This window comes from Chenopodium album, chromosome 15 (genome assembly GCF_948465745.1).
Source record: "Chenopodium album chromosome 15, dcCheAlbu1.1, whole genome shotgun sequence".
NCBI classification, from domain to species: domain Eukaryota; kingdom Viridiplantae; phylum Streptophyta; class Magnoliopsida; order Caryophyllales; family Amaranthaceae; genus Chenopodium; species Chenopodium album.
Genome location: NC_137848.1, coordinates 11372518 through 11399050, shown reverse-complemented (window position 1 = coordinate 11399050; position 26533 = coordinate 11372518). Strand labels below are relative to the sequence as shown.

The following is a 26533-nucleotide window of genomic DNA, read 5'->3' as shown; positions in this document are numbered from 1 at the left end:
ATTCCTGTGTTTTCGCTCAACACGACCATTTTGTTGTAGCGTGGCAACACAAGAAGACTGAAACAAGACTCAAATCTCATGAAAACATTGTTGTAGTGGTGTAGTAGTGAACTCAGTTCCATTGTCAGAACGAACAACCTTCGCATACCTGCCAAATTGCTTCTTAACTACAGCCAAAAAATTTCTAAGACAACCCTACGTTACACTTCACTTTTGTCTTTCAACAAATACATCCATACACTACGTGAGCAATCATCAACAATCGTAAGAAAATAATGAGCACCAGTAAAAGAGGTTTTTGTATATGGACCCATAAATCACAGTGTATCAAATCAAACAAATCTTCTGCTTTATTCTCACTAATTGGTAAAACAGTTTAGCTCGGGGACAAACATCACAACGATCTAACAATTTCTTTATTTTACTATTCTTACTAGAACTAGAAATAAAAGACAAATGTTGACTTGAAGGATGCCCAAGACGCTAATGCAATTAACAAAAGAGTCGTGTCTGCAGTTGTAGCATGAGAGAAAACTTGCTTAGCCACCGGCTTGAAAAAGTACACCCCATTTCGAAACTCACCCAGTCCAATCGGGATCCTCGACATGCGGTCCTGTATAATACATAATTTGTCAGTAAACATGACAATAGTATTTGAATCCAAAATCAACTGACCAATGGAAATCAGATTGCATTTTATTGGAACATATAACACATTGTGAAGAGTTAATTCAGAACTCAAACGAACACTGCCCTGCTTTGTAGCAGAGGTTTGTACACCATCAGGAAGACTCACAGGTCTGGGAGAAAGGTCAGTGCAATCAAACAAATGCTCAAGTGTGCCTGTCACATGATGTGAGGCACCACTATCAAGCAACTAAACGCTTGTCTCAAACACATGCTTACCATACAACTTTTCGAATGACGGAGAAGAGTTAAGAAGACTCATAAGACGCTGCACTTGCTAAGTGGTTAAACCTGGAATAGAAGAGAATGCTTGTTGTTGCTGTGCTAAGCCATTAGTGGTTCGGGCAGCCTATGTTGCAGCTGCTGTCACTACTAAAATTAGGGAAAATTGCGACCGTCTCTGACGGTCATTAAAAATAGCAAAAACGGTCACTAAAACGAATTACGACCGTCAACGGTCGTAACGTGGTGGTCGTAGAAAAACAAAATTACGACCGTTTGACGGTCGCAGATTTTTTGCGACCGTTTTTAATATTTTCAACGACTGTAAGGGGAACGGTCACAAATATTAATAATTGCGACCGGTTTAAGCGGCGGTCGCAAAACTTGATATTAGCGACCGTCTAAAGCCGTCGCTAAAAGTTTTTTTTTAAAAAAAAAAAGCACCTACCTTCCTGTACTTCACAACCAGCCCCACCGCCAATGCCCACCATAAAACACCACCAACCAACTCGAAAACACTAGCCCACCCCATAAATCTCACCTAGCCACCCCCATAAATGTCACCCAGTAGAAAAATAAAAAAAAAAACTGAAAAAAAAAATTCCAGCAACAATCAAACAAAATCAATAAAAATTACAATAACGAATTAAATCAAACGAAAACGAACTAGAAATCTAACAATAGCAAACCAAAAACAAATTACCACAAAAATTAACTAAATAAAATATTCGAACAAGCAAAAAAAATCGGACAAGGAAATTCAAACCCACAGAAATCCAAAAAACCAAGCAAAAAAAAAAAAAAAAACCAGAAAATCAAGCAAAAAAAATCCAGAAAATCAAGCAAAAAAAAAAATCCAGAAAATCAAACCCACAAACATCAAGCAAAACAAATTATACCAGAAAAAGAATTCGAACAAGGAAATTCAAAAAACAAAAACAAGAAAATCAAACCCACATAAATTAACCCAAAAGATTTCGAACAAGGAAATTCAAATAAAAAATGCAATAAACCACATACCTTTCCCAATATTTCTTCCTCTTTGAGTTTATATGGTCAAATTCGACCATAAAAACTTTAGATCTGAAATTTTTATGTTCGAATTTGACCATAAACACAATAATTCTTCTTTTTTCAACAAAATCCGAACACCCAAAACCATTTGTTGACAAAAAATCAAAGAAAAAGAAATTGAATGAAGAAGAAAAGGAGAACAAAAATGGAGGAAATGGTGCTGCAACAACGGAAAGAGAAGAAGGAGAAAGAAAGGAAAAGGAAAGAAAAGGATATGGAGGGGCATGTGAGAAAGGAAAGGAAGAAAGGGGAGATGGAGGGGAAAGAGGAGAGAGAATGGAAAGAGAAGGGGATGTAGAGGAAAGAGAAGAGAGATGAGCGGCGTGCTTGTAAAGAAGATTAGGGTTTGGGAACATGAGGCATTTGTTTTTAATTGTTCAAACATCTTTGCGACCGTTTAAAAAGCCAAAAACGGTCGCAAATTTGCGACCGCCTTTAAAATGGTCGTAATATTGCGACCGTTTAAAAAACGGTCACAGATTTCATATTTTGCGACCGTTTTTTTACGGTCGTAGAAAAACGGTCGCTATTTAGCCGAATTTTAGTAGTGTGTAGGTGTAGTAGTGGACTGCCCGCGGCCCTGAGTTCCACCTCCTTGACCATGCCTTGGACGACCTTTACCACGACCCCGACCCCTATTAGGATAGCCCAGACGCTGATAGCAGTGGTCATAATCATGACCAAGTTTATTGCAATGGGTACAGGATAGGGGCTGGTTGGGATTTGGCGCAAAACGAGGGGTGGTGGGTGCAGGGGAATTTGAAGACTGTGTTGCAAAGCTCAGTACCTCAGTCTTATCATCTTGTCCTCGAACAATATTTTTATGTCTCTCCTCTTGAGATACCAAAGAAAAGGCTTTGTTGATAGTAGGGAATGGATCCATACCTAAGATTTGGGTCCGAATAGCCCCATACTGAGTATCATCAATACCCCTGAAAAGACTATAGATACCATGTAGAAATTGGGATAAAAATAGTATGTATATTCAACTGTGTAGAATCGAGTTTATATACAAACTAAACTAGTTCCTATTAAATTAGGAAAACCAAACAACTAGGGAACTGAAAAAACTACAGATACAAAAACATTAATTCCCTAAAATAAAATATCTCCAATAATATACAATTATTTTTTAATTCCTATCCTCTCTTCAGACGCATTAGAAATTCCTCTTGTAAGGAGGGTTTTATAATATTTCCTCTTTTTCTTACCTTATATTATAAAAAAAAATATACAAAGAATATGACATAATTCGTATGTCATTGCAGAAGCATAAAAAACGAATAATCCCAACAAAACTGTAACAAAAAAACCGATGAATTAAAGGCTAACAGAATACAAATTGTTAATCCAATTGGTCATATGCAGGAACCAAAACGTAAGCTCAAATCATATTTTTTAATGTATAACATGTGCATTGACTTTAAACAACGTAACACCCAAATAAAAATTAACCTGAGTTATCTCAAATCTTCTTCTTCTTGTCATCTACGTTAAAAGTCAACTTTTCATCCATCACCTAGTTTCTTGATTCATCCCTCCTTCCCCGTTTTTTAGTACGGAGTATTATTATTAATATTGTTATTCTTGTTTATCTAATACGTATCAATGGACACATATTAAAACATACTTCATACTCTCCGTATGTTACACTTTATTTTTCAGTTGATATTATTGTCAAAATAAATAACCCCTATTATAATAATAAGGGTACATACGGTATAATTAAAAAGAAAAGGATAATGCTTAAAGAATTATAATTATGGAGCGCATATTGATTTTTTTTTTCTCTCTCTCGTAATATATACCGATTACACGATGATAGTCTTATGACTTATGACTACCACAAAAATGGGTGGCTGAGATTTTTTTTTTTTAATTAGTTATTTTAATTAAATTTTTTTTATAATTATTTTGAATATATTTTTATCTTCTAGAAAGTATTTTTTTTTAATATATTTGAAATTCTAAAGAATAAAAAATATATATATAATAATTAAAAATAATTTATAATTAAAATTACTAATTAAATAAATCAAAAACAAATAATCACAGCCGTCCATTTTAAAAAATCATGATAGTCAAAAGTCATAAGATTTCATTAGAATTTTCACAAATTATAACTACTTTTTTATTTTATTTTTATGTTACTAATTTTGTTACTATACATATGTTGTTGTTTACTTGTTTATTATTATTATTATTATGGACACACATTAGAAAAATAATCTTATTATTTATATGGTTTTGAGCTTGTTGTGAGGCCTTATCATTTCTACTTGGTCACATGGAGTTACCTTATCAATTTTGACAAGTCTTTTGCATTAATATCTGCAGTGGTTACATACTTACGTCTTAACATTTAAAGATGGCACATAATACTTTTTCACTTTCTGCTAATCAAAGGAACTAACCTTGTTACTCCATCTTAATTATAGTATCTTACTTTAATTATTTTTAATTAGTTTGTGGCAGTTAAATCTATAGACAATTTCTTGTGATCTTAACTTGCTTTTGTTGTAACAAGAAACTAATTAACATAAAATACTAGATAATTTTTAACTAACTTAATCATCTTTTCCACCATTCAACTCCATATATAACGTACAACATTTTTACAATAATACCTAGAACACAAACTACATACAAAAGTCAATATTATTGCATAATGCTAACCATAATAATGTTGAAATTTTTTGTGTTCTTAATCTTTTTCCCTACATTCATTATTGGGTTACCAACGTACAATGTGAAGAGCCTAGGAGCGAAATCCGATGGGAAAACGGATGCAACCAAGGCTTTTATTAAGGCATGGAATGAAGCTTGTAATTCGTTAGGAAAACCGAAAATCCTAGTGCCTAAAGGAAGGTACTTGATCCAAAATGCCATTAAGTTCGATGGAAGGAAGTGTAGAAGTACCACTATTGATATCGATATTAAGGGTAGTATTGTCGCGTCATCTGATTATCAAGTTCTTAAGGACTCGGCGATTTGGCTATCATTTGAGTTTGTGAATGGAGTTACTATAACTGGTGGGAAGTTTGATGGAAAAGGAGCTGATTTGTGGAGTTGCAAGATGTCCGGAAAGGGTGGTTGCCCAGGAGGTGCTACGGTAAGCTACATGAATTAGTCTTTCTTTGGTATATGGTCAATGTCTAGTAAGTTTAAACAAAAAGGTAAATAAAGTGATCGAGAGTACGTGAAATAGTTAGTGAGTGTAAGAAAAATGTAATTTTTTTTTTTTTTTTTGAGGCAAAAATGTAAATAATTTAAGGTCAAAGAAAGCGAGTGTAAATTTGTAAATATTATGAGGTAAGCTAGAGGGGCCGGAGTAAGGTGGTAAAGGGGTCGTCAGGATTTGCCAAAAGTAAAATGAATTAATAATATTGAAAACATCTTAAACGAATGAGAGCGAAAAGTGTTGATAGAAACATTATGAAACATATGAAGTATATTTGCATTATTGCATATTTTTTTAATCTATAATCCAAAATAAAGGTTTATAAGACTAGCTTAACATTTACATATTGACGTATTGTGGTTGTTTTGCAGACTTTGGCGTTCTCAAACTCTAATAATATTGTTATAAGAGGGTTGACATCATTAAACAGTCAATTATTCCACATTGCGTTTATTGGTTGTAATAATGTGAAAGTACAAAGTGTGAAAGTGCTTGCTCCTAATAACAGCCCTAACACAGACGGGATTCATGTACAAAGCTCAAATGGTGTAACCATATTGAACTCCAAGATTAGCACCGGTGATGATTGTGTTTCGGTGGGCGCCGGCACATCAGCTCTTTGGATTGAGAATGTCTTGTGTGGTCCTGGTCACGGAATCAGGTAATTTACAGGGATTCTAACTCATTATTATATGTTTACGAATATTACATCATATTGCTAGAAGTGTTGTCCAATTTACATAAGTTCGAATAAGTGCTAATACGTATTTGACGTATTTTTGCGTCCAGCATTGGGAGCTTAGCAAAAGAATTGAATGAGGAGGGCGTACAAAATGTGACCGTTAAAGATGTTACATTTGTTGGCACCCAAAATGGTGTAAGGATCAAGTCTTGGGCAAGGCCTAGCAATGGATTTGTGAAGAATGTTGTCTTCCAACAGTGTAACATGATTAATGTACAAAATCCTATATTAATTGACCAAAATTACTGCCCCAGTAAAGTAGGATGTCCAGGAAAGGTGAGCAACAACACATACTAAATTATAATATTCATATTAAAAATTATCACTATATAAAAAACTAACATTGTATGATTAAATTTTTTTTAATGTCCTTACTTTAGTGAAGGGGAGAAATTAAAAATAATAATAATAATAATAAAATAAAATAAAATAAAATAAAAACTACGTTACATAACTGTATAAATTTGTTTCTGAATTGTTTCATTTATATGACAGGTTTCCGGGGTGAAAATAAGTGATATCGTGTATCAAGATATTCACGGATCATCATCAACAGAAGTCGCGGTAAAATTTGATTGTAGCTCAAAGCATCCTTGTGAAAATATAAAACTAGATAATGTAAAGCTCACCTACAAAGACCAACCATCAATTTCATCATGTACTTATGCTGATGGATCTACAAAAGGTATGATAGTGCCAACCGGTTGTTTGTAGATACAAGTGTGCACAAGTGTACCTATAGTATGATTTTCACAAGTGTTCTATCTTTGTATGTATAATATAAGCAAATTATTGTTTACTTTATATGTAAGTTAATCTACATTAATGTAATTATGCCAAACCCGTTTATTGGAGTTTGGATGCTAATCTACATATTGAAGAATATGAACTTCTATTATGATTAAAGAAATTCTACATGTTACCCTCCCATTCCAAAAATTGTTAATAATAGACGGCATAGTGTAAGCGTAAAAGTCAAAATTACTCCTTTTATTTCTTTAAATTGTTTACACTAACTTTTGGCACATACTTGTATTTAGATACTTCCTTTGTTATGCTCTTTTTAATTTCTATATTAGTTAATTAAGAATTTTACGCTTGTTAATACATAATGTCTAATTTCATCTTACATATATTGTAATATCATATAATAAAAATTACAAAATTTGATATTTTGGAAGTATATATTAAGACAAATCTTACAAGATTTTACATTACTATATTTTTCCTATAACTCATAAGTTACAAAAATGGAGTACGTGTTAAATGGTGTAAAATTTCAAACATTATTAACCGAATATTAAAAAAAATGGAGGAAATATTACTTCACACAAGTATGTAATATATAAAGAGTCAATATTTTAAAAATATAAATCAAAGTGTCTCAAGTGAAGATCTCACATGACAATTTGTTTGACTTTCATACTTCTCAACGAAATATTTTCATATTAAATTGCATTTGCATTGAAATATACTGCTATAAAGTTTCAAAATTATTTATTAACCTATCTACAGAAATAAAGGGAGTGCATCTATTAAAAATTGAGGAGTCTTTCTTTCAAAAAAAATAATTGAGGACTCTGGTAGCTTGAGATATTTAATTGTTGTATTTATGTGTTGCCAAAAATAAATGACAAGCCATGTCAATCAAATAAAAAAGAACGGAAGATGTAACTCTTATGCCTAACGAGATTGGAATTGGAGCTAGGCAGACAAGAAGTCTTTATGCCAAGGAGAGCACCTGTGAATCCAAATGTTGTCTATACTTCCACACGGTGCACCTAGCGTAATGCATGAACCATAGTATAGTAATCTCTATCCAATATCTGCAGTGGCGGATCTTGGTCAAAAATATTAGAGGGGTCGGGATTTAAATATTTAACCTTTTGCTTAAAACTAATCACTATGCACTAATATTTTATAAGTAAATATAGGTTATTTAAGTTCATTAACTAATTAATTATATAAATTTACGGGGGGCCAGGCCTGAATGGCCCCGGTGGAAGGTCCTCTTCTGAATATCAGTATATAAAGATACAAATCAAATAAAAACCTTTTTTTAATTCAATATCAACACAAAATTAAAATACAAGTACATGGTTAGTAATTATCATTTTAAGCACAATAGTTTAATGGTGCTGAATACGATTAAGTACTTTTAATTACTTAGTACGAGTATGTAATTATGTATGCATTAATACAAGAAGACAGAGTATCAACCCCTAATACAGCTATTAGGCTCAATAGAACCAAGTGTGCTTTCAACAGTATTAATACAAGATGACCCAGCTGGTTTGTTTCTGTAGGTGAGAACCACGTCTTCGACTTTTATATTCGTGCAATGGTATTCTGAACTACAATCAAATTTCACAGCAATTGGTGTCCCAGAAGTTCCATGAATATCTTGATACGTTACATCACTGATTCTTACTCCTGAAACCTAACCAATCATTTAGGCAATACGAAAGTTAGTAATGACTAGTTTTTCATGATCAATCAAATAAGGAAAAAAAAGTGTTGCTTTCTTACTTGTCCAGGGCAACCTTTCTCCTTTGGACAATAGTTTTGGTTGATGATAATGGGATTTTGAGCATTAACCATTGTAAGATGTTGAAAGAGAATATTTCTTACAAATCCATTGCTTGGCCTTCCCCATGATTTAATCCTCACTCCATTTTCCGTGCCAACAAAAGTACAACTCTTGACTGTCACATTCACTACTCCGGGTTCATTTACCTCCTTTCCTAAACTCCCAATGCTGAAATTCAATGTAAAATATGTTAAATCTCTACTATGTCATTTAATATTAGGACATTATTGCATTTGAAATGTAAATAAGACTTATTTTTTTACAACAATCACTGCAAAATAACACATCTTATATAAAATCAAATAGAATAATAGTATGAACGTATATACTCTAGATTGGGTTCGATCTCAATACATACCTAATTCCATGTCCAGGACCACAATCAATATTTTCAATCCACAAGTTACTAGTACCGGCTCCAATTGACACACAATCATCTCCTGTGCCTATTTTTGAGTTCATGATTGTTACTCCAGTTGATTGTTGAACATGAATTCCGTCGGTGTTAGGACTTGCACCTAAAGCCGAGACCTTCACACCTTCAACTTTTACTTCCTTACAACCATCGAAATCAATATGATACAATTGGCTATTCAATGACGTTAATCCATTCACCACGATGTTCATCGAATTTGAAAATCGAATTGTCTGCACAAATATTGAAATAATTAATCATAAGCTAGGTATAATCCAACCTTGTCAACTCTAACAATAAGTCAATAATATAACATTCGTGATACAATAGTAACAACAACAACAATAAGATTATTATAACGTCGATATCAATCATTTTAATAAGTAATCTAGACAACTATAAAATTTATTGAAATTATATATGTATATTAGTTAGCTAGTATTGACCACGAATTCATTAATACTAATTCATCAATTCAAGCTATTAAATGAACAACTTTCTGAATATTTAAGAATGATGATATAGGTCCTCAACCAACTTTTATGTAACTGCAATATGCTACATAGATAAGGCTAGAAAGAGGAGAAATTCTTGCATACAATCAAGTGAACAAAAAAATAACCTTGGTACACACTCATCAGATGCATATAAATATTAATTTTCATAGGCAAAAAGAAACGGTTCACTTACTGTAGCTCCCGGGGGACAAGTCTTCCCAGACCTCTTACAAGCCCACAAGCCAGCGCCCTGTCCATCAAAGACCCCGCCGGAGATAGAAACTCCGTTGACATCATCAAAAGAAAACCAAGTAGCGGCATTTCCGAGTACTTGAAAGTCAGCCGGAGCCACTAAGGTGCCACTAATGACAAAGCTTATAGCCTTGTTCTTGCAATTCCTCCCATTAAATACTAAAGCTGAGCTTACCAAGTACCTTCCTTGTGGTACAAGAATAGTGGTAGGGTTTAGTGACTCGCATGCAATGTTCCATGCAGACGTAAAAGCACTTGATGAGTCTGTAAACCCGTCTGATTTTGCACCTAGGCTCACCAAGTTAATATCATTAGCTTCTACGAGTTGTCGATTTACGACCAATATTAAGGTAAAGAGAACAACTATGAGTATAGGTGTTAAGGATGATATTACTTTGGTTTCCATTTTCTTTTTCTTAATTAGCAGGAAAAGATGGAAATGATGCAAGTGATAAAGTGAAGGAAGTTAGTGTTGAGGATGGAAGATATTAAGGAGAGGTGGAGGGTATTTATAGGATTTAATTTGTATGACAGTTCATAAATGTATACTTAATTTGTACGTTACATGCAAATATATAACAATAAAGTGGAATTATTATTTCCGATAAACCCTCTTATTTTCCCCATGACCCATACTATGATTGGTCTATATATGCTAACTAGTTTCCTAATTTGTGGAAGATAAATGCCTGGTTATTGGTTGCTATGTTTTTAATTTTGCTGCATATGTTTTACTTGTATACTCTCCGATCTATTTAGAATCTTTTTTTATATATTTCAAAAATGATTTCTGTGTTATAAACTTGTAATAAAGATTGCAACTAAATTTAATTAAATCAACAAGTTAAGTTTAGATTATAGTATCATCTCGTCAAAAACAGATTATAGTATATTCGGTATATATTTAATAATAATATAATAGCTAAAAAAAAGAGATATTTACATTAATACTACATACAATTGTAAATTTGGGAACTTAACTTTGTTCAATGTATTAATTGTTAGCTAGGTCACAATACTTAGCAATGCAAAAGGTCTATCTACTCATATTACATCTCACTTAGTGAGATCAACCTAGCAGTTGCACGAAGATTACATCCCTTTCTAAACCTTGATCCTTGGAACAAACAAATGTCTCATTCAATACAAGTACATCATCTGAATTTCAATCATTAACTTTAATTAGAAGTCATATATCAGAGTGATAATATATCTTTGTAAAATTGTGCTATTCTCTTCCTTTATTATTAATTTTTTTTTGTTCATTCAAATCCAATATTCTTTATATTCTATCCATTTTTAATAAACCAAACATTATTATCTTATATTTATACTTATTATTCACCAAATGAAACTTTTATTAAGGGACGCATGCAGTATGCACTTATTAATAATTTTAACAAAATAATCAAACACTAATATTTTAATTTATTATATATATTCGAGTATAATATATAGGTTTCATGACCAGCTTGTCTCTTCGTTGTCTTGAATTCAACTTATTAGGGGTAGGGTACTCTTAGATTGAGCCAATTAAGATGGCATAACTTGGTGTCAAGTTAGCTACTTTGCATAGCTCATTATTATCATTCATTGAGAATTAACTTGTACTCCCTCCGTTCCACAATGATAGTCCTGTTTGAAATCTTTGACTTTTTAAAAATAAGAGAGAATTTTCTAAATTTCTCTCAATCTATAAGAACAAATATAGTCATGTGGGATCTAGTTTGATTCGTCTAGATGATTACATTATTAATATCTAACTTTTACTCCCTTCGTTTTTTTTTATTTGCATCACTTTCCTTTTATGGGTGCTTTTTTTTATTTGCATCACTTTTATATATAGTAACTTTACACAATATTTTATTATTTCTCTCTCTTACTTTAAACTCCACTCAAATTAATTTATCATTTCTCTCTCTCATGATCCCCATTACTCTCTCACATATTTTCACTTTCATGATCCCCACATTACTTTTACCATAATAAATTATTCATCCACTCACATTATTAATTCATTCTCCTAAAACTCCGCGCATATACAAGTGATGCAAATACAAAAAAAATGGAGGGAGTATAATTTTTGCTAATGTGATACTAAAAATATTTACGGTCAAAGATAGGTAAAAATTTACATCGATTTACGTAAACAGGAACATCATTAAAATGGAGGGGGTATTATATTTCTTTCTGTTGCACCGTACACTATGTTTTGAGTGAAAAGCACGAAAGAGATGAGAATTTAAACCAAAACCAAAACAAACCAAACAATTCAAGTTGATCATATAGTACATATGATGAGCAAATAAAAACAAATGAAGTTTGAGATGCGACAAAAAATATGATGACAATTTAACACTATAAAAAACGGGAAAAAAAGGTGGAGATTTTGGGGCAACAAAGCCCTATGCTAAGGCTTGCGGCTTCCATTAATATATAGTATATATGTAGGATCTGTTTCGATTTATTGAAAACAACGAACTGAATTGAATTAAATAGAGATGAAATGAATTGTTTATGAGAGAAGGAAATTAGAAATTGAACTGAACTGATTAGAGTTTAACTAAACTGAACTGAAATTAGCTGAATAGAAAAGACTCGTATATTTAGTATTATTTTCTCCTTTTGTAATTAAAAAATGCGATAAAGTGTAAGGTATATATACGATATCATAATTTATTTTTTTCTCGGTTGGTAAGAAGAAAGACCCTATTGAGCCAAAATGTCTCACAGGTCCTCTCACTCTGGATTAGGGGGTAAGACACTTTAGGAGAAGAGGAGAAGGATAAGTGAATGCCCACCCCAAAGTGCCTCTAGTGAGATTTGATCCCACAACTTCGTGGCTGTGAGATACAAACTATTAGGTGTTGACTTTCTTTTTCTACCAATTTTTTCGCACAAGCTATGTAGTAATACAAAAATCTCACGCGCCTTCTTTGATTCGCATCACAAGGAGCATATGTTCCTTAATTTGCTCAGTTGTGCTTAGAGCACGGTTCAATAACTACCATGTAGAGCAATGTGCGTACGTATTTGCATGAATGGATAAGGAAACATGATCTTACATATCTAGAACTATTAGGCAGCTGAAAATGATGCATTCAACTTAATAAATCTATATTTTTGAGGGTTTTAACCATTAATATGACGTCCATTGAGATATTGTTGTTTTAAATGAAATCAAATATTGGTGAAATAATAGAGTTTTTATTTATGATTATACAGGGCTGATGAACCATTTAGATTAAGGGCCTGTTCACTTTAACTTAATTTCAATTCAATTCAGTTTATTTCAGCTCCAATCAGTTCAGTTCAGTTCAGTTTCAATCAGTTCAGTTCACTTCAGTTCAGCTCCTAATTTCCCTTTCTCATAAAATATTCATTTTAGCTCAGTTCAATCAGCTCTAATTAGTTCAGTTCAGTTCAGCTCAGTTTAGTAAATGTGAACATACCCTAAGTCTATTGATATATTTGTTTAATTTTTTTAAAAAAAGGTGGAATAATAATAGAATATACTTCCTCTGTTTTTCTTTTTATATAGTTTCAACAATTTGACTTTACACTATTTATGTGTTTCACTTTGAGTTTTAATGATTTATACTTAAGTAAAATATAGTCATGTCGAATCTTGTTCGATTCGTCTCGATTCATATTATTTTAATATCAAATGTTTATAATTTTTACTTTTGGAAATTAAAGATATTAACTATTAAAATCATATATCATCAAGCATAAAAATAGAAATGTTGCAACTATAAAGAAACAACTGGAGGAAGTATATATTGTATCTATGTGTAGTGAGCCGCAAGCCTTAGAAAAGGGCTTTATCACCCCCAAAACCTCCAACTCTTCTTCCTTTTTTTGTGGTAATATTATGTCATCATTCTTACTGTATGTTGCATCTCAAATTCCTTTTGTTTCAATTTGCTCAAATGGGCGATTTGATCAACTTCTTTTGTGTTTTTCACTCAATATATATCGTCATATTGCAACCGAGAGAAGTACAATTTACTCTAAATTAATGATAATGACATGATAATGTGCTTAATTGGATCACTTGAAAATTAACAAAAAAGTTTAGTTATTTTAGCTTATTGGTTCATTCAAAGTGTTACCGGGCCAAAAACTTAAGTTAATGGTTGAACCTTATAATTGGTTTATATACTCTGTCACGCCCTCTCCATGAGAGCCCGTTGAGTTTAAAGAGTAGATGCGGCATGGGACCCCTCATACGCAACGCGGAAATGGCAAAATATTCCATCTAAAAATGGAGGAAGTAAAAAAGTGTATTTCTTTATTTTTGGTATAAAATAGTATCATCAACAATTTTTTATTCATCCAATTTTCAGTTTCATTTATTTATGTAATTTTAATTTTAGTTTGATAACTCTCGAATTTTTTTTGTATTAGATTATTTTTTATTTTAAAAAAAAGATCACAAATTCTTATATGTGGCTAGCTATACCGTGTGACCAGTTATCGTAGGGGTTACTTTATTTGTTAATGTTATAGGGTTTACTTGTTCATTGTTAAATGGGTTACTTCGTTAGTGTTATAAGGGTTACTCAGTCAGTATTAAATGGACAACTTGTTCAGCATTACAAGGAAACTTGGGGTCTATTCTCTTTAGCTTAATTTTGATTCAGTTCAATTCAGTTCCTAATTTTCTTCTCTCATAAACAATTCAGTTTAGTTTAGTTCAGTTCAACTTACTTCTGTAAATGAGAACAGGTCCTTGGTCAATGTAATAGGGGTTACTTTATTATTTTACAATTAGTCACACGGTATGGTCAGCCACACACAAATGTCCATATTATAATGAGCACTATAAAAAAATCTACGAAGTATTGTTATCAATAGATATTTGAATTGGTATCTATTAATCTACAAAGTATATTATGGCCTAGCAAGATATTATCTTGGACAAAGCTAAGCTCTCAAACACACAGTTGCATAAAATGTAACCGGCCATTATAAAGATATTTTTCTAAAGTTTCTCCAAGATATGTACTCTTACATACCATGCTTTGTTGATTCAATCAAAATTGCAATCTTCAATTTATTACTTCAAACATGTTAACAGTACAAAATGTAAAAATCATTTTTGAAAGAAAAATAACTAGCTAGGTCAAAAACCTGAGATATAGGTCGATGCCTTAACTTATGGACCCACATACCAATCCCAATAAAGTCGAAATAAATTTAATTTCTACGAGTAATTTATAATCTGTTTGTTCCTTTTGAAATCTTTAGTTAGTTTGAGCTAATGAGGCCTGAAGACAATATTTCGATTATAAAGAATGGTTAATATATATACACAAATATATATACATATATATAATCATGTGTTATATTGTGAAATTATCTCGATATGAAACTTGTCATCCAGGGAGAAAAAAATATAGAGGTGCTTTGAAAAGACAAATATTGGAGATAAGTGTAAATCACTAGGACATTCAAGGGAAATGTCATTAGATTGTTACAAGTTTAAGTTTTTAAAAATTACAAAAAATATTGAATGTTCTTTTACATTTTTTTTTAATTCATAAAGCGTTTAATTAATTCAATACAAATAATGAAATACTATTTAGTTGTACATTTATGTATAACCACTAACTTTTATATGGAGCCACCATGAGACTATCGGTTATTTGTGCTATAAGAGGTACTCTATCACGGATTCAATATAGTTGAGGACTTGAGGGTACTCTGTTAGTGTTATAGGGGCTACTCTATTAGTGTTATAGGAGTTACTCTCTTTTTTTTTTTTTTTTTTTTTTTTTTTTTTTTGTTTTTGTTTAAGCGACTACATAGTACGACCAACGCAAGCGCAAAAAAACACGCTATAGTATAACATATACAACGTTAATTTAAAAGCATATTACAACATCCAATAGCCATGCATATCTCTACCACAAATACGGAAAATAGCTAACATATTACAACATCCAATAGCCATGCATATCTCTACCACAAATACGAAAAATAGCTAACATAAACCAATCACATGCGAGGTTTCATTGGAAGGGGGTAATATTGTCTTCCAATTTGTAATTTTAATATATAAATAAAAATAATTCCACTGTATTTTAATTGCATGCATGTTACGTACAAATAAAGTATAAATTTATGACCTATTGTACAAAATAAATCCTATAAATACCCTCTACCTTTCCTTAATATCTTTCATCCTCAACAACCTAACTTCTTTCTCTTTTCCACATTGAATATATCTATATATCTTTTTCTAGTTAAGAAAAAGAAAATGGAAACCAAAGTAACGTCATCCTTAACACATGTACTTATATTTGTTCTCTTTAACTTATTCTTCGTCGTAAATCGACAACTCGTAGCAGCAACCAAGATCAACTTGGTGAGCCTAGGTGCAAAATCAGACGGGTTAACAGACTCATCAAGGGCATTTACGTCTGCATGGAACATTGCTTGTGAGTCAAGAAACCCTTCCACAATTCTTGTACCACAAGGAAGGTACTTGGTTAACAAAGCCTTAGTATTTAATGGGAGGAATTGCAAGAACAAGGCTATAAGCTTTGTCATAAGAGGTACCTTGGTGGCCCCGGCTGACTTTCGAGTGCTCGGAAATGCCAGTACTTGGTTCTCTTTTGATGATGTTACCGGAGTTTCTATCTTCGGCGGGGTGTTTGATGGACAAGGTGCTGGTTTGTGGGCTTGTAAGAGGTCCGGGAAGACTTGTCCCCCGGGAGCTACCGTAAGTAAATTTTAATTTTATTTTTTCAACCTTAATAGTTATCTATGTCATACATGATCAATTATTCAAAATCATAATAAAAATACATTAATAAATTGAAAATTATTTTGTTAATTTAAATAGCTGATCAAAGCTTTAATAAACTATATACATGTTAACCACTGTATTAAGATGATGTTAACATGTTATTAACACACTTTTGTTGTACCTAATGTATCACGGATGTTATATTATTTGTTAGAGTACATTATATTCTTAATGTTGGACAATAATTTATCATCTAATTTCTTCTATATTTGTACAGACAATTCCATTTTCAAATTCAATGAACATCGTGGTGAATGGATTAACGTCATTGAATAGCCAATTGTATCATATTGATTTTGATGGTTGTAAGGAAGTAAAAGCTGAAGGTGTGCAAGTCTCGGCCTCTGGTGCAAGCCCTAACACCGACGGAATTCATGTTCAACAATCAACTGGAGTGACAATCATGAACACAAAAATAGGCACAGGAGATGATTGTGTATCAATTGGAGCCGGGACTAGTAACTTGTGGATTGAAAATATTGCTTGTGGTCCCGGTCATGGAATTAGGTGTTTATTAAGAGCCATTTTTTAACTATAGTGATTTTGTTGTCCAAATAATATACATACTAAAAGCAATGGCGTGCTAATAAAATTAAATTACGCACAAAGCTTAAACATATGTTCCATTGAATTTCAGCATCGGGAGTTTAGGTAAGGAGCTAAATGAACCTGGAGTAGTGAATGTAACAGTCAAGAGTTGTACATTTGTTGGCACCGAAAATGGAGTAAGGATTAAATCATGGGGAAGGCCAAGCAATGGATTTGTGAGGCATGTGCTCTTTCAACATCTTACAATGGTGAATGCTCAAAATCCAATCATCATTAACCAAAATTATTGTCCAAATGAGAGGGGTTGCCCCGGAAAGGTAAGAAAACAACATCATTTTTTTCTTCTTATTTATTCATTAAAAATTAAACTAATTAATTAACCATTCATATACTCTATTTATACTAATTGTTACATTGCATACTTATAATTGACCAGGTTTCAGGAGTGAGAATCAGTGATATAACATATCAAGATATTCATGGAACATCAAGGACACCTATTGGTGTGAAATTTGATTGTAGTTCAGAATACCATTGTACAAATATCAAACTCAATGACGTGCATCTCACCTATAGAAACAAACCAGCTGGAAAAACTTGTATTAATACTGTTGGAAGTATCTTTGGTTCAAGTCAGCCTAATAACTGTTTTTAAGTTTTGGTTGATTTAAGTAGTCTAGATCATCATTCTATTATATAGTTCATACGTAATTAGTTTTTCATATCTAGCACAATCAATAGTTGAAAATTATTGATCATTTATCTTTGTGATGGCATTAGTTGAATGAAAGATTATATGATTTGTATCTTATAAGTAAAATTGACAAGAGTACTATACGTATTGCTATGGTTCATGTTTTGGTGTATCTTTGTTTATGTATACCTTATTTTACGCCACTTAATCAAGTGTGTGTGTTTTTTTCTTTTTTTTTTTTTGAAAGAACCACTTAATCAAGTACTGGCAGAAGTAAATAATAATAAATATAAACGACTAATAAAATAAACAAATTAAAAAAAAAAGTATAATAAACAACCATCTATGATTTCTGCATGCACAAATTAAAGAAGGAAACAAGATCACCCAAAACAGGATCTTAAAATCATATCTTTATTTCAATTAAGGTGACGTATATCTTTATTTCAAAAAAAAAATTAAAAAAAAATGATGTGTACAACAAACTTTTAATTATATATCTTTATTTCAATTAAGGTGACGACGTATATATTTCTTAAAAAAAAAAAGAAAAAAAAGAAAAAAAAAAGGCGACGTGTATATATGGATTAGTTGATATATACTTTTGATGCGTCAAGCCTCGGAAAAAGGCTTAATTTTTCCAAAATCTCCAACCAAAATTTCCTTTTTAAGGTTTTATATATGTCATCATTCTATCTTTTATTGCCTCTCAACTCTTTTTTTTGTAGATTAGTTCATATGAACATTAAGATATACTTGTAATTCTTATTTTGTATGATCAAGTACTCCCTTATGTTGTAAAATAAGATTTATTTCAAGGCTACAATAAGAAGTAAACAATAAGATCGAAAAGATGATCTTAGACAATGGAAATAGTACGGTGTGTCGTGAAGCAAATTCACTGACTTGAAAACGAAATTTCGGCGCAACCGGGGTGCACAATTGTATTCGCCGGCACATTCCCTAAAGTTAACACACCATTTCCACACAAAGACACTTTTGGGTGGAAGGTTGGAGCCAAGTAACTTATGCCCAATATAGAGTATGTGTTTAAGCAAGCTTGTGTTTGATATGTATTTCTTGTGTATTTGATCAAAAAAATAACCTCCAATTTATAATGAAGATTGAAGAAGATGGAAGATCAAGGAGAAATCTTTTTAATCAATAACAAAATAAAATCAGAATAATCATGGTGACTAAAACACCATAATCAACCTCTTAAATGGGGGGTTATAAGAAATTAACCAAGAAAAGAAATCCAAGGGAACCGTTGGAGTCCAACGGACAAACTCGCGCCCGATTGGGCAGAGCTCGCCCGGTCGGGTGAGTACCCAACTAAAACTTAGGTTGCTCTCGCGCCCGATCGGGCGGAGCTCGCCCAATCGGGCGGACACTCTCTTTTTCCAGACGTCTTCTCGCGCCCGGTCAGGCGAAGCTCGTCCGATTAGGAGGCAAAACTCCAGAATTTTACAACTCTTCTCGCGCCCGGTCGGGCGATGCCCACCCAATCGGGCACCCATATCTAACCCTTTGGATTTCCTTTCTTTATTTCCACCAATCCCCCACTAAAGGAAAAAAAGAAAAGCCACCGAAGATGTGATAAGCAACATATTGGGTATAAGAGGAGATCAATACATAACACTTAAATATTACATAAGTAATTTAAAATCTAGTGCTTAGTGAAATGAGGCAATGAACTACAAGTCTAAGGATAGACAAACTTTGAAACCCTTAAGATTCTTGATCATGGAGTGGACGAACCTTGAAACTCCAAGATTTAGTGTAAGACCCCCACAACACATACATCACTCCAAAAATTTACTTGAACTCCGCGAAGAGATATGCTCTTTTATAGCCAAGCATATTCACCTTAGGTCAAGTGGAAGCTCTAGGAAATCCGCCCAAGTTTTCCATGGAAGATGGCTAGTCTTCACAAGCACATAGGTGAATCACAAGCACTTTTCAAAAGCACTTAGTCAATGGGGTTAAAACATGTTCTTAAGAACTTTAACAAATGCTACATTGTAGCCATTAACCCCCACAAGACCATGGATTCATTAAGAGGTTAATGCTCCACCTCACAACAATCATAAACAACGGTGATTCCAAAGTTTTAGTGCGTCCACTCAAACATTTGGATTCATTAAGAGTCAAAGGACTTAACCTCAAACGATGGATCAATCAAGTGCGTCTCAAAAGCACCAACCTAAATAGTTTATTGATCCATTAAGAACTCAAAAGAGCTCAACCTCAATCAAGCATTACAACACATGCCATAGGGATAGGAAAGTAATGCTTTTAATCTTTCCACATGGGCTTAAAGCCTATCCCCCTTGACATTTCCACAAGTTATCAAGGATTGTTACATGTTCAAAATTTCCTTACCATAGTGCTAAATTATTTTTGCTAGAATACTTTTTCCAATAAGGAAAACTAGCATGTTACCAACATCAACTTAATTCGCACAAATGGTTAGAAAACATGTCACATTCACCGTTTGATGAATAAAGTAACAAGACAACCCAAAACTTGAAATTTCAAAACATAATCAAGTCCAATCCTCGAAGATAACATAGCCGCATTAGTGAACTTTCTTCATCAACCATCAATCAGCAACACTTGCCTTCTGGAAATTTTGAACAACTTTTCCTGAAAGCTAGTGTATTATTTCATAACCGTCGTACCTAAAAAGATACTTAGTAAAAGATGAAGCAAGTTTAAACAACGTTAGTCATTCACTATTAAATTTATAAAATATTACACTTCAACTATTTCACAAATATATGCTATGTTAAAATAAAATGTAATGTATGTCACTATCACATTGCTAAATGTATTAGCATACTCCACTCAAGACATACTTTAAGACCTCCTTAAAGTACACATAATTCATGCTAAAACATACTCTATTCAAATGATGACATGAACAACAAATATCATATCATCGCAAAAAATCTTTCCAATCACGAACATGTATGGCACTTTGGAAGAACCAAAAAGTCATAATGATACATTATTCTCAAAATAATAAAACATATTGTCATAATCCAAATCGTGAAAATTGCTCAACAAAATTGGAAAGATAAGAAGTTCAAGAAAGTTGTTAACTACAAATCACATGTGATTCTCAACACCACAACATTACTCACATTGTAGACATATAACAAATAATATATTACCTTGAAGGAAGTAGTGAGAAGCAAACTTAATCACAAGTATTAGATACTCACAAGATACTAACCAAACTCTTGTACCACTTTCTAGGTAATAAACTTAAATCAACTCACACTTGAAATTTCAGCTCACATTTCTTATCTACAACATGGAACTCTCCAATCAACTCACATAAGTCATCACTTAAAAGACTTAAAAGGCTAAACAAACTTCAAACATTAGAAGGAAATTTATCATCAAGGACAAAGATCCAAAATAAATAAGTCATCTAAGTAAGACCTATATTGTTCCATTAAGACAAGAAACCAAAGTAACCTTTACTCACAAGTTTAGCCTTGAACACTTCCAACAGCACTTAGTGAATTGACATTGGATAAACTTTGGAAGAAATATTTAGAAACATACTTCATAAAAAGATTGGAGAACTCTAAGCATGCATGTTAGAAATAATCTAACTTAACCTCAATAGTTTATTCCAAGGTAAACAATCACTCACGTCATCAATTCAATAAGTTAAGAAAACACTCTTCAAACATAGAGGTATCAAGACAACAAATCAAGGCAAACAAATATTAATCTTTAGCATAGCTAGTCACTTTCACGCTTTGCATCAAATAATAGAAAGACCTAATATTAATGCCTCATATTCCTCTTGTAATCAACTTGTTCACTTAATAAACAAAATAAATACACAAAAGAAAATATAGCAATCAAGAGACATGAGAAATCCAATATGCATAGCCAAAACACTTGTCATACGTATTAACATGGCATAAGCATAAAATTGCTAAAAATGAATTATAATAGTAAAGGATGCCAAATAGTGTGGTACATGGAGCTAATTCATTAATTCAGCCAACAATCACATACAATAATCCAACATTATTGTGCATGGAGACAAACCAACATTCACATACAAAGTCATGGAGCATCAAAAACAACCTAAGATATTCCACAAACCAAAACTTTGAGTCCAACACAATTCATCATATTACTCTTTCCCCCACATTGGACGACAAAGGTCTTTCACTAAGTATTGAAATTAAACATGAAAAACTCTACACATTTCACATGGGGCTCATAAGAACTAAATTCCTACAGTAAAATTCTATGAACTCGTAGAATCATAACCTCCACATGCCAAAGTTAAGTCTAAAAATCAAAACATAGTTAAAAAAGAAGAAAAGAATATGTAAACATACCTCCATGGTGCCTCTAATATTTTACCTTAGCGATCAAAAACGAAAAACCCAATGACCACCATTTGTAGTGATTGTGCATCCACTAAGCATTTTTGAGCTTCTTGAAGCACATTTGGATCCATGTTCTTTACTTGAAGCATATTGGCATCATGTGGAGATTTACTACGTATAACATCAAAAAAAAAAAAAAAAATTCTTAAGAATCACTTTCCACATCACATAAAGAAATCGATAATGATACTTTAAACAAATGCCAATACTAAACCAAATCGAACCAAGTAAGAACAAGAATGAACAAAACATGCAATAAGAATTAATAACTCTTGAAAACTCTCTCTTAAGGTGGACAATTAAAGAAGTAAAATAATCTAACCATCGAATTAATATAATTCAAACATTATCATACTTCAAAAAATTCATCACAAGGTTAACACAACTTAGTGAACACACTAATATATATTAAAATAGCCACCAGAAGAATTTCAAAAGCAAAATTAATAGAAGTAGTATAGTCATATATATACTCTCCAACAAGAACTATAGATATATGCCACAATTAAGAGTAACAAAAACAACAACCATAATGATATTCTCCTATATATGGAGAAAAATACACGTATGACTCTTCACAAAATATATAATCACATAATTCTTATTAAAAAAAACTTCTCATATTTAATAAGTTGATAGAATTAACACAAGTCCTTGAAAAGAAGTATGCAAAGTAAGCATTATGAGCATGAACAAAGTTCCTAAAAGCATGACATATATATATCAACGTATTTGCAAAAATAACAATCTTTGATATCATGCTCACATAATCACAAAATTCATGGTAAAACTTATAAAACTTACAATATAACAAGTCTTAAATAACCATGAACTATCTATTAAAATAAGCATATACACATTAGGAACTCAACATATTGCTAATGGAAATTAATCTAAAGCAATAACCTAACATTTACTTACTTAATGAACAAAACAACACATATGTTCATAAAAACAACAAATTGGTAAATAAAACCAATTGACATATTTCTAAATACTAAGTTCAAACCAAAAGACATAGAAATAATTAATCATACCATGTAACATCACACATATATAACATGGATTATACGTTAGCCTATAAACTAATAATCATGTAACAAATAATACATTATGAACAAAATAATCATCCAACATTATACTGCCAAAACCTACAACTCATGTATTTGTCAAGATGATTATTAGAATTAAAATCACATGCTAAGCATAATCAAAGTTGAAATTAGTTTAGAAAGGACCTCCCTTGAATTAATTCAAGTGTCGAAAATGAGCATTCTCCGTAATATGCCTAAATATCTTCTCCAAAAACTACAGCTCAATGATATCATCATAAATCCAAAACGTGAGCAGCTATCAACGATCCAACCGTTGAAAATGAAGCATCATAAGTCCTGAACAAGCTCCCAAAGTTTCAGCCCAAACCGACAACGATTGAGCTTCGATCAGGGGCCATTTCCGGGACTGCTCTCAAAAAAACGTGAACAGAATTTTTCCTTCAAAAAACTATTTTACTTTGCACATTTAATCTTCCGATCAATACCCAAAAATTAGCCATGAAAATATAAAATTTCGTTTTCAGATTGTTGTAAAATAAGATGTATTTCAAGGCTACAATAAGAAGTAAACAATAAGATCGAAAAGATGATCTTTGACAATGGAAAGAGTACGGTGTGTCGTGAAGCAAATTCACTGACTTGAAAACAAAATTCCAGCGCAACCGGGGTGCACAATTGTATTCGCCGGCACGTTCCCTAAGGTTAACACACCACTCCCACACAAAGGCATTTTTGGGTGGAAGTTTGGAGCCAAGTAACTTATGCCCAATATAGAGTATGTGTTTAAGCAAGCTTGTGTTTGATATGTATTTCTTGTGTGTTTTATCAGAAAAATAACCTCCAATTTATAATGAAGATTGAAGAAGATGAAGATCAAGGAGGAATCTTTTTAATCAATAACAAAATAAAATCAGAATAATCATGGTGATTAAAACACCATAATCAACCTCTTAAATGGGGGGTTACAAGAAATTAACCAAGAAAAGGAATCCAAGGGAACCGTTGGAGTCCAACGGACAAACTCGCGCCCGTTCAGGCGGAGCTCGCCCGGTCGGGCGAGCACCCAACTAAAAATTAGGTTGCTCTCGCGCCCGGTCGGGCGGAGCTCGCCCGATCAGGCGGCGGAACTCCAGAATTTTACGACTCTTCTCGTGCCCGGTCGGGCGATGCCCGCCCGATCGGGCGTCCATATCTGACCCTTTGAATTTCCTTTCTTTATTTTCAACACCTTACCCCGACTGTAAATTTATATTATGTTAATTCTATACCAAGACTATCAAGCTAAGTCATAGTGCGTGGGTGAAATATATTTCCCCATCCAGGACGACATTGAACGTGATTCATTTAATTAGTACGGAATATAATTCATTTGAGATGGCGTGGTTCGTTGTCTATTGACATAATCCAACTTGACACGATAGTGTGATTGTATAATTTTAATCCAACCTGTAATCTTATGATCTTAAATTAATCCAACCTATCTCAAAATTTGTGACTTATTGAAATATTATACCTATTATAACAAGGAATAACTTACAATAACTTGATCCAATTCATTAAACTTGAATCATATCTTATGGCACATCACACATGTTGAGGATGATATATCGATACACTAGTATATAATTAAGGATATATACCAATTATGATACACACAATCATATCCATTATAATTGCTGATTATGTTAGCTGAGTAACTTAACATATTAGTTGTTTACAGAGTTGACATGTTTTAAATCTTTTTATATGATTTGTTTATCACCTCTAAGAACTCATCGTGGATGACATGCATTATCTTGAGAAAAAAAAATTGTTGATCAATGCTTTTAATAGTCAAGATCTACAAACAACATACATGATCATCTATTCCCTCGCTTCCTTAGCTTTTTTGTTTGTCTAAGTTGAAATCTTCAATTTGATCAAGTAGAGTTACAAGCAGATTCTTTTATAAATATAAGAAAAAAAATTTACGAGTACTATGTATGAGATCTTGTTAGATTTATCATTTTTTTTTTAAGAAACATTACCTGTAATGCATATAGTAGTTAAAGATGCATATTGATACTAAAATTGCGAAAAATACACAAAAGACAATAAAAAGGATTAGAAGGGTCATTAAGGAAAAACTTAAAATTAGTGTTTTATTATACTTGTATAGTCATCTTACAATGCACCTTGAAGATTCTTATTACAAATAATACAAAATTACATATAAAAAATTTGAATAATCTTTAAGGCTTTCAACCTTGTGTATAAGTAAATAAAAGTTTTACTTATAAATATTCATGAAATGATTACATTTTAAGTTAATTACCTCTTGCAAACTACACCACGCCCATTCATCCCACTAGCACAATTCATGCTAGCAAGATCCATAGTCTCCAATGAAGTCTCTTCTTGACTACCAACGAACCTCGAAGCCAAACAATCCGTGGCAAAAATGCTACTACTTGCAAACTCTCTTTCGCCTCCCATAACCGGCATGGATGCTCTCATATTCACTCGGCTCACATAATCATCCCTATAAGTTTTTCCTAGTACACCATCAACCTTTCCGGTCAAAGAGTAAAACTTAAACCCGAGATCAAGATGAGCAAATCGATCCTCGTTAGTAATTCCATAGTTGTGTACCCTAGATTCTTCATCGGTAATAGGTACAACCTTAGCCGTGATCTTGAGTTTATCTTGGATTTCGACGACAATATCATTGGTTTCACTTGCCCTAGTTATTGTAACTTGTGGCATAGAGGTGGATGACCATTGAGACCCTAGAGTTTCTTCTAGGAATATTGGTTCTCCATCAAAGTCTAATGAAAGGCGGTCAATGGCATCGTCCCATGTAGAGGTTTTCCTTGCACCTAAGAAGAGACGGTGGTTATCAAACATGATTCCAATGGATTGAACCCAAGTAAAATCGCGACCCATGTTTTCATTTCTTTTTCCTATGAAGTGTGCGTTGATGTGGAGGTTGGGGTCGCTCACAAGGCAAAATTGTTGGTCCTTCTTGCCGTGGAAGTAGAAGGTGATACCATCTCCTCCTATGAATCGAGGGTCTTGACATACTGCTCCTGGATAATCACAATCTACAACATAGAAAAACAAAGAATTAGTGGCCATTTTAATATAACATCAATTCTCAATTTAAAACTACTTTGATATTTGATAATTGATACTAATTAAGGACAATAATAATGTATGCAACATATGGATATGAGTCTTAATTTTAATCTTTGTGTTAATTGTGCCAATATATATATAGTCACATGTTTTCACGGTTTTTAATACACATTAACTTTGATGGTCTATATATAAATTATTAATTATGTATCAG

General features: G+C 32.6%; 3 protein-coding genes across 3 annotated transcripts; 2 read left to right on the top strand and 1 right to left on the bottom strand.

Moving 5' to 3' along the window:
* The first annotated feature begins 4651 nt into the window (after positions 1-4651).
* LOC145580799 (polygalacturonase-like) lies at positions 4652-6781 on the top strand. Its single transcript, XM_081637899.1, has 4 exons — positions 4652-5095; positions 5536-5825; positions 5954-6182; positions 6402-6781. Exons 1-4 carry the CDS (start codon positions 4652-4654, stop codon positions 6618-6620), a joined length of 1182 nt encoding a protein of 393 aa, XP_081494025.1. The 3' UTR covers positions 6621-6781.
* Positions 6782-8038: 1257 nt separating this feature from the next.
* Positions 8039-10066, bottom strand: LOC145581905 (polygalacturonase-like). The gene is made up of 4 exons (XM_081638940.1): positions 9602-10066; positions 8855-9144; positions 8436-8664; positions 8039-8346 (listed from the first exon to the last, which is right to left on the bottom strand). Exons 1-4 carry the CDS (start codon positions 10064-10066, stop codon positions 8122-8124), a joined length of 1209 nt encoding a protein of 402 aa, XP_081495066.1. The 3' UTR covers positions 8039-8121.
* Positions 10067-15895: 5829 nt separating this feature from the next.
* On the top strand, positions 15896-17794 carry LOC145581904 (polygalacturonase-like). The gene is made up of 4 exons (XM_081638939.1): positions 15896-16390; positions 16695-16984; positions 17115-17343; positions 17463-17794. The coding sequence occupies exons 1-4, from the start codon at positions 15926-15928 to the stop codon at positions 17679-17681; spliced, it is 1203 nt and encodes a 400-aa protein (XP_081495065.1). The 5' UTR covers positions 15896-15925; the 3' UTR covers positions 17682-17794.
* Positions 17795-26533: the final 8739 nt, after the last annotated feature.

Excerpts from the sequence above, each read along its gene's own strand:
- LOC145580799 (XM_081637899.1), top strand. The coding sequence starts at position 4,652 with ATGCTAACCATAATAATGTTGAAATTTTTTGTGTTCTTAATCTTTTTC. Across the intron at positions 5,826-5,953 it reads GGTCCTGGTCACGGAATCAG|CATTGGGAGCTTAGCAAAAG; the intron begins GTAATTTACAGG and ends TTTTGCGTCCAG. Across the intron at positions 6,183-6,401 it reads AAGTAGGATGTCCAGGAAAG|GTTTCCGGGGTGAAAATAAG; the intron begins GTGAGCAACAAC and ends TTTATATGACAG.
- LOC145581905 (XM_081638940.1), bottom strand. The coding sequence starts at position 10,066 with ATGGAAACCAAAGTAATATCATCCTTAACACCTATACTCATAGTTGTT. Across the intron at positions 9,145-9,601 it reads CTTGTCCCCCGGGAGCTACA|ACAATTCGATTTTCAAATTC; the intron begins GTAAGTGAACCG and ends ATATTTGTGCAG. Across the intron at positions 8,347-8,435 it reads AGAAAGGTTGCCCTGGACAA|GTTTCAGGAGTAAGAATCAG; the intron begins GTAAGAAAGCAA and ends ATGATTGGTTAG.
- LOC145581904 (XM_081638939.1), top strand. The coding sequence starts at position 15,926 with ATGGAAACCAAAGTAACGTCATCCTTAACACATGTACTTATATTTGTT. Across the intron at positions 16,985-17,114 it reads GGTCCCGGTCATGGAATTAG|CATCGGGAGTTTAGGTAAGG; the intron begins GTGTTTATTAAG and ends ATTGAATTTCAG. Across the intron at positions 17,344-17,462 it reads AGAGGGGTTGCCCCGGAAAG|GTTTCAGGAGTGAGAATCAG; the intron begins GTAAGAAAACAA and ends ATAATTGACCAG.